At 44.1% G+C, this 9,432-nt stretch overlaps 1 protein-coding gene across 4 annotated transcripts in view; it reads left to right on the forward strand.

The window, feature by feature from the left end:
• MRAS (muscle RAS oncogene homolog) overlaps positions 1-8,071 on the forward strand; it is a 32,339-nt gene extending 24,268 nt beyond the window's left edge. For all 4 annotated transcript variants that reach the window (XM_065750587.1, XM_065750590.1, XM_065750589.1 and 1 more), the window contains exons 3-6: positions 551-704; positions 3,646-3,745; positions 5,023-5,102; positions 7,567-8,071. In XM_065750587.1, the coding sequence (XP_065606659.1) occupies positions 551-704; positions 3,646-3,745; positions 5,023-5,102; positions 7,567-7,666 (434 nt within the window). In that variant the 3' untranslated portion in view covers positions 7,667-8,071. The remainder of the gene's footprint in view (positions 1-550; positions 705-3,645; positions 3,746-5,022; positions 5,103-7,566) is intronic.
• The last annotated feature ends 1,361 nt before the right edge of the window (positions 8,072-9,432 follow it).

Below are 9,432 nucleotides of genomic sequence, written 5' to 3' on the forward strand. Positions count from 1 at the left end.
ACTCTCTTCATACCCTCCTCCTGCCAGCCAAAATTTGGCAGCAGTACTAAGTGGGAGCCTGCTAACTGGCGTTACTAACGTAACTCAGTGTGAGTTCCTCAGGGCTGTCCCATCTTGCTCTGAAAGCACATAATTGCATAGAAATTATATCCAGGCAGTGAAAAGTGGAAAATGTATGTAGCCATTGCTCTAGGTTATCTCCCAGCTCTGCTACATCACAGTCTCTGGGTTGTCCCTGGCATTTAGGTTGTCATTTACGTGCTCTTTGCTTTTCTATGCAGGGATCAGTGAGAGCAGGATGAGGAAGAGAGTTGGAGGGCTGGGCTTCAGGGTACTTTGAGCCATATCTTGCTGGACAAGCAGCTCACAGATTCAGTGGGTGGTATCTGATATTAACCCCTCTTCTCTGTCACATCCTTCCTCCAACTTGCTTTCACAGTCTTGCAGCCTTTGGGAGGACCAAGTCCAGCAAGGGGAAGGAGGGATATGCAGCACAGCAGGTACTGTTTCACTCAGGAACAAAAAAACCTTTCTTTTTTTTTTGTCCTAGTTCTGGACACAGCAGGACAGGAGGAGTTCAGCGCAATGCGGGAGCAGTACATGAGGACTGGAGATGGTTTCCTCATAGTCTACTCTGTGACAGACAAGGCCAGCTTCGAGCACGTGGACCGTTTCCACCAGCTGATCCTCAGAGTCAAAGACAGGTGGGTGCTGTACCACTGGCACTCCTCAGCCCTGCTGCAGGCCATGCTGGAGGACTTCAGGTCCCTGAGACCTCTTGCATGTTTCTTCTTGTGTGCTCTGGGTAGATTTGTAGGCCTGCATGCAAGGAATGAGAAATATCCTTCCTGATAAGCTTTCTGATTTGCTTTCCACGTGGAAAAGTTTGATGGAATCCTGTAATGTGAAAATGGTTTGGAAGGGAGAAGCTCTAGCCAGAGTGCCTGGTCATGCTAGACAAACCTTAGAAGGTTCTACACGTTATGGGCCTGGGAACAAATACTGAAGGGGAAAATGCCTCAGGCTGGGAGGAATTGTATTTCTCGAAAGAGGATTAATGTAGTTAATGCATTGTGCTATGTAGCAACTGTTTTCAGTGAATGGAACATCTCTGCACAATGGGGCTGGAGGAATGCAAGACTGGTCGGCTATTCCACTCCGTGTGCACATGGGAGAAATTAGCACTGGAGGGGATTACTGTGGTGAGCAAATCTATCGTGACAGACCTGAAGGAAGCTGCTAGGGCCTTATCTTTCAGATAAATCCCTCTTGCTTTCCCAGTTTGTGAGATGGTGAGTCCTTTTGCACTAGGTGGAGTGTGAATTAAGCTCTTATTTGTCTGCAGCTTTGAAACATTTAGTTTTTCCTTTCATAAGAGCTGTTAATTATGGAAGTCATCAAGAAAAGTCACCGGAGGGTTCGGACCTCGTTGCTGGCTTCCTTTCGCAGCTCTGAATAACTTCCCCACAGGAAGGGTGGATGCATATCATGTGAGGTTCATGGCTGACAGCTCTTCCAGTAAAGCGTCCAGAGCAGAGCCCGTGAGAGCAGAAAGTAGAGGAAAATCCACCCTTTGATTTCATCTAAATGAACAAAAACGTCAGTCACTCAGTCTGCCTCCCAGATAATGATGGCGTTTCCTTCGCTGCCGGCTTAGCTTAGGGCAAGTTCACCCTGTTTCTGAAAGCTGAGGAAGACAGCAAAGTGTTTCCTGTAACCTGCCACGAGCAGATGTTGGTTTTGTCTAACTCAGCTTTGTGAAAATAAGGTGCAGTGTTCATAGTTTTGCTTTGGACGTGCAAACAAGCAGCAGTGTGTGAGAACCAGGAAGTGAAATGTGCTCATGAAACTGCTTGTGTTTCCCCATGCTGGAGTATATAATGCCAGGAGTGTAACACTTCATGCAGAGGTTGGTTCCTATTACTGTGATTTTTCTGAACAGCTTGAATAAAGAAACCATCCTGCCATGTCTACTCCCAGGTAAGCTAGCAGTCAGTTTTGAGGGACTCCAAATCTAAAGCAATTGCAGGCGTCTGCTCAAAACCTCTGTCCCCATTCTCTCCATAACCTTAATTACAGTAAAGCTTCCAACTGTAGCAGCTTGTCCAAATAGCAGTCACGCAGCTCACAGCAGAGTCCCCACAGAGTTTTATGCCTGATGTAAACAAGGCAAAAGAGATGCTGTCCAAATGTAATCCTTCTCTTATCTATGTGCCACAAGCCAAAAAGAATCAAATAATCCAAGCAAGTGTTTTCCTCAAGAATAATCTGTGTAAAGATGTATCAGTGCTCAGGTGTAAGTGTTAAATCAAATCTGCGTTATCAGAATCAGTAACAATAAGATCCTTTTAAAATGCACAGTGCAGTACAGTGTGTTTCCATCCAGAGCAGTGGGCAACATGCCAGGGGGAAGATGGAGCCCTTATCGTCTCAATGAAAAATGGTACAGAAACTCTTTTTGAAAATCCAGGGAAATCTTTTATGCAGCAGTGAGTGCAGCCAGCTGCTCCTTACTCTAATAAAATCAGTTCTGTTACAGCAGAGAACACTGGAATCATTTTAGGAGGACTTAAAGTTAAATATAAGAAAATAATGCTGCAGTAAGCATCAGCTATTGGCAGTTACCTCCTCCCTCGTAGCAGTGGGTAAAGGCCACACAGCACAGCTTTGCTCTATGTAATGCAGCTGGAGGAGAGGCTCTCGTATGGGAGGTGGAGCAGGAAGGAGCTGTGCTGCCAGTACATCCCATAGCATGATCTGGCTCAGTTTAATCCATGGAGCTACACAGACTTTTACCATGATCTACACATCTTGTCAGGAAAGCCTCAAACAGGGCTCTTCCCTTGTAGTGTCTGAAGACAGTCATTAATATGCCTGCTAAAGTTAGAGAAATACTGAGTAGTATTACCAAGTGGGATGGTTTTGGTACAGAAGAACTGTTGTTCATCATCTTCTTGCTCTCTGAAGAAGGAGATAGAAGCAGAAGATAGTAGATAATTGCATATGGAAATGTAGCAAGACTAGGTTTGCTCCAGCCTCCTCCCAGCTACCACTGATGGTCTTGGGGTAATTACAGTCATTGCCCCCAGTCATTTTCTTGCCAATTTGATGTCTCCCTGAGTGTGAAGATCTACAAGTCTATCTTTTATTCTGCTATGGTTGCTTTCAGTGGATAAGCATTGTGCTGTCCTCCACCAGTATGTAAACTGACACCAATTCCTCTGACTTTTTTACCTTACAGTGATGAGCAGCTGTGAGGTATGCAGGTACTGAGATGCCTTAACTGTATAAAAGAGTCTTGTTTCCCTGTTCAAGATTTGCTTCCATGCCTCAGCTAATTTCCTTTTATAGTGGCAAATTCTGTAGTTGGTTTAGCTGGATTCATTCTGTTACCCAGCATTTTGATGGTACTTAATAAGATTCTGAAATGCCTGTTAAATAAGGGTGGATGTTTGCATGAATGCTCATAGTAGTTCAGTCTGGGGGCTGATATGTTTGTATGGCCTTTCTTTATATTTCTTTCTAATTACATGGTACACCTGTAGCTGAAAATGCTTGAAGTCAGCATTAGAAAGTGAAACTTAGACCTAGTGTTTTGTATTGTAGCTTGCTAACAACTATTTTGTTTTCTTTATTTTCTTCCAGAGAGTCCTTTCCAATGATTTTGGTGGCAAACAAAGTTGATCTAATGCATTTACGGAAAATTACAAGAGAACAGGGAAGAGAAATGGCAACAAAACATAATGTAAGTTTGTAAAATTGTTTATTTGTTTGTTTGAAGTACCATTAGGGCATTCAGAATTGAATTACTTGCTTACATGGAGCTGAATTAAAGTATTTTTCATAGAGTTCAACATTTTTAATCACATTTTCATCTACCACAAAGCAGTAGCTATAGAGTTCCCTCAGAGTAGGGTCAGTTCATTACTGAAACTAGAAGCTCTGCTGCATGCCAGGCTGCAGCAAACCTGTGGCTGTCACAAAGTCACATGTATGAGCTGTCTGCCAACTGTGGGAAATGTGAATGTGCAAAATGAGGGAAGAAAGCACAACCTCTCAGACTGAAAAAGCAGTCCGGAGTTAAGAATTATACCCAGGTGCCCATATAAAATAAACTTGTTAAAGGTAATGAAGTTAAAGAGTTGGGAAGTCTATATAAATCTGGCCCACCATCCTAGCTCTGCATTATTTACGCTGCAGTTTAGCCTGAGAAATTGGACTTGGATTGGTGTAGATCATGTGATACTCTACTAATCACCTCTAAATGCCAGAAGTCTTGAATACCCAGAGGGAGGCAACAATTCCCATAGGAAGAGCTTAATGGAAAGGTAAAGGTAAAAAGCAAACAAGCCTGAGACCTTTTGGCAGCTTGCTGTGCCTGGATGGCAAACTATTCTGTGCTTCTAAACAAGGCACAATGGGAGTCTGGCAGGGCAGATTCATTCCCTCCCCTCTCCAAGGAAGCTCACTGCTGTAAGAGCCAGTACACTGAAACTACAGCACAGCACGTTACACCCATCTGTACGTACAGTCATTAGAAAAGAGTGCATGTAAATGCTTTATAAGAGGGCAGTTTTATTAGTCTGCCAGCATGCTGGACAAGTGCTCAGGAAGGCTCCATCTGTTTGTTAGGCTTTGAAGGAGAAGATCATTTTGCACCAAAGAGTAATTTGTCATGAAATATTCATGCAGTTGTCCTAATAAGATGTGGCAAACAAGAATTTTGGTAAGTGCTCATCTTTCAATCACTGCTGGCAATTGTGGTGTCTACAAAATCAACCTAGGAAGAGAGAACATCTGACTACATGGAGTCTTGTGATCACTCTTCCCCAAATCTGAGCCTTCTTTGAGCATAAAGATGTTGATAGCAGTGTCATGACAACATTTTGTTTACTGGTACTTCTCTGATATCTTAGACAACCCATTTCTCCATCCTTCAGAGTGTTTTTCATTTTGAAATTGGTTTGTTTCCAACACATAAGCTGATACTTACCTCTTTTGTGGTACACTTCTCTCCTTCAGATTCCATATATAGAAACTAGTGCCAAGGACCCGCCTCTAAATGTTGACAAGGCCTTCCATGATCTCGTAAGGGTAATAAGGTAAGCTGTAAACACTTGGCTCAGTTAGTGCCTGTGGATGGGACATGCAGTCCTGGTTTGGAGAGACAGGAAACAACATCTAGAGGGCTGGGGTGAGATGGTTTGGTTGGGGGTAGTTGGTTTCTGGGGTTTAATAAATTTCCTTGTTTTGTAAGTAACATTCACATGCACAAACAGGATGTTACCTTTGTAAGATACTAGTGCTAGACAGATTGGGAACTAGCTGTGACCATGACAAAAAAAGAGTCACCGAAGAAAGCAAAGCTTACTACAACAAATGGCTTTAAGAGGCCAGTATTAAAGGCTGTGGGCAGTAGTGTGCTTTGTTTTTGCTTGTCATGGCTTTCTCATCTCAAGGTCTTATTTTGCCCTAAGTTTAAAGAACTGTCTATTCTTTTTAATATCATAGGTGAGTTATGCCATTTTCTGCTCACTAAGTGGAAAAAAATAAGCCATTTTGTATGAAAAACAGTATGATCTAATGGCTAAGCCACAGGTTTCCTCCTCAGACAGCAGAAGTTTGTTCCCAGTTCTGGCATGAGCTGCTTTTGTTCTTTTTGGCAAATGCCTGCTCTCTGGGTGAACCCAGCTCCCACTGCTGTTGGCAAGGTACTGCTGTCCAAAATCCTGCCTTGCAGGAAAAGAGCTGCATGCACGTCTCAGCATCTCTCTGATAACCTCAAATCTCTCAGAAGATTTGTTTTTCTGGCAGGGGTTGTCTGCCAGGTTTTTCTGGGCCTTCATTTTTCATGTGTTGGGTGGGTGCTGAGCTGAAATAATGCTCCTCCCCACCATGCAGTCAAAGTGCCTTGCTCGGCAATTAAACCATAAGACATTTATTCACAATGTATCTGTACTTGTGAATATCTTAGCACAGCCTCGAGCCAGCCTCTATCAAAAGCAGATGGTACTGCCCACTCTTCCCACATATCTGAAAAGCAGGGGGCAGAAAATCTTTGGAGAACTACAGAGCAGAGTTGGAAATGTCCCAAACTGTTTCCCAACTGTTCTGGAACTCAGTGTTAGTTGGCTAGATATTACTTTTTGTTACAGCAAGCTCTTACCACAATCTATTCTACTCTGGGAAAAAAAAAAAGGAACATAACAAAAATAAGATGGTGTGGCTCTGTTTGCTTTCTCTGCATAACATGACTCCAGACACAGTCTAGATGGAGCACTGTAGTGATTGAGCACTAACTTGAAGTCCTGAAAATGCACTTCATAACCTAGAATAAAGATGATCTACCTCGTTCCCCAGTGTAGTTACAATGAGGGTTATAGCTAGCCACATGAAATTCTCCGTGGCATTAAGAATACCATGTGATTTGTCCCCCAGCTTTGTCTCATTCTGGTCTTGATAACTTGTTCCAAATGCTCAGCTTAGTGCCTGGCATGTTTATGCAGCAAAGAGGCTGATTTTGAAGTATTCAAGCTCTCAGGTTGGTTATTTAGGCTCTGGGTCAACGGATGCTGCCTGTGTCTGTGTGGTTTATCTTGGAATAAAATTTAAGTCCACAGACTACCTGTCAGGTGTTCGAGCTACACAGCTATGTTGAACAATATGACTGAGCAGTACCTCATGTTTTAATGAAAAGTGAGAAGCCACCAGTGTGACACCAGATGAGATGGAAATAGTACTTTAGGTGGGCAGTGAGCAACCTCTGACTGATGGCTGCTGCAGCGTGGTACTGGTGGGCTGGCAGCTGTGTTTTTGATGGCTGTGGCCCCGGGATCTTCCTGGGGTGAGCTACAGACAAGGGTACAGGGCTGGCATCCTGCTTCTAGTGCACTGGAGCTCATCACAGCTTCCATGAGAGGCCAGAACCTTGTTGGCAGTAGATGCCATTTCTTTTTTGGAAAAACAAAAACCATAAAACTGTATCTAGGTCAGTGGCTAGGAGACAGTGCCAGCTGAAACCAAGTCCTTCCAGGACAGTTTGATACAGGATGCCCTGAGAAATAAAGAACTGTAGAATGAATCATAGAACCATCGAATGCCTTGAGTTGGAAGGGATGTTGAAGATTGCCTAATGCCAACCTCTGCCACGGGCAGGGCTGCCACCCACCAGCTCAGGCTGCCCAGGGCCCCATCCAGCCTGGCCTTGAACACCTCCAGGGATGGGGCACCCACAGCTCTCTACGTGATGGCTGATGTTGTGTTTCTTGGAGCATCCCTGTTTCCCATGTGAGTTGAGTAGCCCTCTGGCAGGTAGCAGTTCTCCCACGGCAGCTGGAGGTACTGTGCCTTCTCAGGACATATGTCCCTGCTCTTAGCCTTGATGTTTCCGTATGGCTTCTTCCCTTGAAAACATAGTCTGTTGTGGTTAGCTGCATGGTGTGAGAGTTCACATGTAGGTGGAAGGGATGTGTGGAGATGTGTATGTATTTATACACCAGTCCAGTGTCCCAGCCTCATGGCTGCTTGCCTCACCTTACTCCCCTTTCTCCCTTCCTCCTAAAACAGGCAACAGATCCCAGAGAAAAGCCAGAAGAAGAAGAAAAAGACCAAATGGAGAGGGGATCGAGCCACAGGCTCCCACAAACTCCAGTGTGCAATTTTGTGACGGGGGCACTCAGGAGTGCCTTGGACATCTCCCTCCTGCTCCCAACCCACCATGCCCTGAGCAGCTCTGGCTTGAAGGAGGCTGCTCAAGGAGCTTGGACCCCTGCAGTCAGCTGGAGGGGCTGCTTGTGGGGCTGCGTGGAGCCGTGCTAGCAGGAGGTAAAAGGGAGCAGCAGGACTTTGATGCTCGAACGTTCCCAGCTCCTTCCAGAGGCCTCCATGGTGTGCGTTTAAAAGAAAAAAAGAAAAAAGTGTTGGTTTTATCTGCAAACATTTCTCCTTGTGACCCTTTTATGAGCAGCCATGAATAGACCCATTTGGTACAGTCGTGTGTGTGTATGTGTGGGAGAAGGGAAAGGGCTTTATTTTTTTTTTCCTTGTCCTCTTCTCTTTTTTTTGTTGTTTGCTCAGCAAGCGTTGGGTTGCAAAGAAACATGGCTGGGGTTAGACTTTTTGCACTGAACTCTTTCTTATGCAGCAGTGCCAAAACACAACTTCATATGAAAGTGCATAGATTTGAAGGAAGAAAATGAATTCCAGCTGCTCTGGGTGCTCCAGACATTGTGTCAGACCCTGGAGGGCAGCCAGCTCACAGACCATAAACTCCAGCTTAGAAAAGGGGGTTTGGGCTTGGATATATATTTTTTTCCTACCCTTTGTCAAGAGGTTTTATTTCTGTTTTGTAACTTGGGGCATGTCAAAGTTAAGATGTTTTGTTAACCTGGAAGTATTTAAATTAAAATAATTTACAAATGGAAGAATATGGCATCTTTTGGGGTGGAGGGGAAGGAGAGAGGAAGTAAAAACTGAACTGAGTTTGTTATCTGAGTGTTGAATTTCTGCCTTATAAATGTGTGCAAAGTGGTGTGATCTAAATCCTTCTTTATTATTCCTTAACCTCTCCCTGCAATCCACTCTGGGGTAGATGAATTGTTTTGCTTTTCCCAGGCTCATCTTGCACTCAGACGAAAAAAATCTGTTTATGGGGCTTTGGCTTAATATTTCTTCTTTTTCTTCTCTTCCCTGAGAGTTGGTGACTGGAAAGGAAGAGGTGTTTAAAATATGGTTCAAGGGGGATGCATCTCTTCATAAGCTTGGTATATCTAAGATGTTTCACTGAAAACAGCAGAGACAAGGAATTTTTGCCTTATGAAAAGGCGAAGCAGAAAAAAAACCGCAGCCGTTCAGGCTGCCAGAAGGATGATTGTGCACATCCTGGAGGGCCCACGTTTTTCTTTCACACCTTTATTGGCAGTCAGGATTGTAGTGGTGATTTTTTTTTTCCTTTAATTTAATGGATTGTCATCTGCTGGCCAGAAGCCATCAGCTCAATTCATGGGGTCACTAACCTCCTTTGAAAGTAACAACTTGCTTTTCATCAGGTTGAATCCTATTCAAATATGCTTTACTGGCATGACTTAAAATATTGGCAGAGCACGAGTGCCTGGGAGTTTTGTGTCTGAGAACAGCAAATTGTGGCACTGGATACTGAAGATTCATACAAGATGGTGGATGATCACAAATCTAATCGTTTGTATTTGGCTTTATAACCTGCTGCTGGATTTCACTTCCTGACTTTTTGCCAGGCCACCTTGTAAAGTGGGAGTTGGCTGCTGGTTGTGTTTCAGGTGAGTGCAGCTAATGAAAACGTCGTCCTCATTTGTCCAGTCTTTGTTACAGCCAGAAGACAGCAATCATCTCAGCGAGCTGCTCAGAGTAATGCCAGCTCAGCTGCCTCCATCCTCTTTTATATGGTGACAGATGCTG

The sequence above is a fragment of the Cyrtonyx montezumae genome, unplaced genomic scaffold (genome assembly GCF_038088225.1).
Source record: "Cyrtonyx montezumae isolate F1298 unplaced genomic scaffold, pur_monq_1.0 scaffold_7, whole genome shotgun sequence".
In the NCBI taxonomy this organism is placed as follows: domain Eukaryota; kingdom Metazoa; phylum Chordata; class Aves; order Galliformes; family Odontophoridae; genus Cyrtonyx; species Cyrtonyx montezumae.